This window comes from Haliaeetus leucocephalus, unplaced genomic scaffold (assembly GCF_000737465.1).
Source record: "Haliaeetus leucocephalus isolate CR32 unplaced genomic scaffold, Haliaeetus_leucocephalus-4.0 Scaffold1000, whole genome shotgun sequence".
Classification (NCBI taxonomy): domain Eukaryota; kingdom Metazoa; phylum Chordata; class Aves; order Accipitriformes; family Accipitridae; genus Haliaeetus; species Haliaeetus leucocephalus.
Genome location: NW_010973436.1, coordinates 697,059 through 697,313, shown reverse-complemented (window position 1 = coordinate 697,313; position 255 = coordinate 697,059). Strand labels below are relative to the sequence as shown.

Sequence of the window (255 nt, the reverse complement as noted above, 5' to 3'; positions counted from 1 at the left end):
CCCCCCCCGGGACCCCCCCCGGGGAGCCGCTGCCCGTCGAGAGCCGCCCCTTCGCCAGCTACGGCAGCGCCCTGCACGTCGCCCTGCCCGGGCCCCTGAGCGCCGGGCAGCTCCTCACCCTCGAGATCGACTACGAGGCGGGCGAGGGGCCCGGGGTGAGCCGGGGGCCCGGGGCCCGGGGCGGACAGAGCCCACGGAGAGCACGGGTGGGCGAGCGGCTCCCTCACCCGGGGGTCTCCCCCTTCCCCCCCCCCC

At 80.8% G+C, this 255-nt stretch overlaps 1 protein-coding gene across 1 annotated transcript in view; it reads left to right on the top strand.

Annotated features, from left to right (window-relative positions):
- Positions 1 to 17: 17 nt before the first annotated feature.
- RNPEP (arginyl aminopeptidase (aminopeptidase B)) overlaps positions 18 to 255 on the top strand; it is a gene marked incomplete at its 5' end in the record, with an annotated part of 7,673 nt that continues 7,435 nt past the window's right edge. Inside the window, one exon of the mRNA XM_010584753.1 lies at positions 18 to 155. Coding sequence (XP_010583055.1) covers positions 18 to 155 — 138 coding nt within the window. The remainder of the gene's footprint in view (positions 156 to 255) is intronic.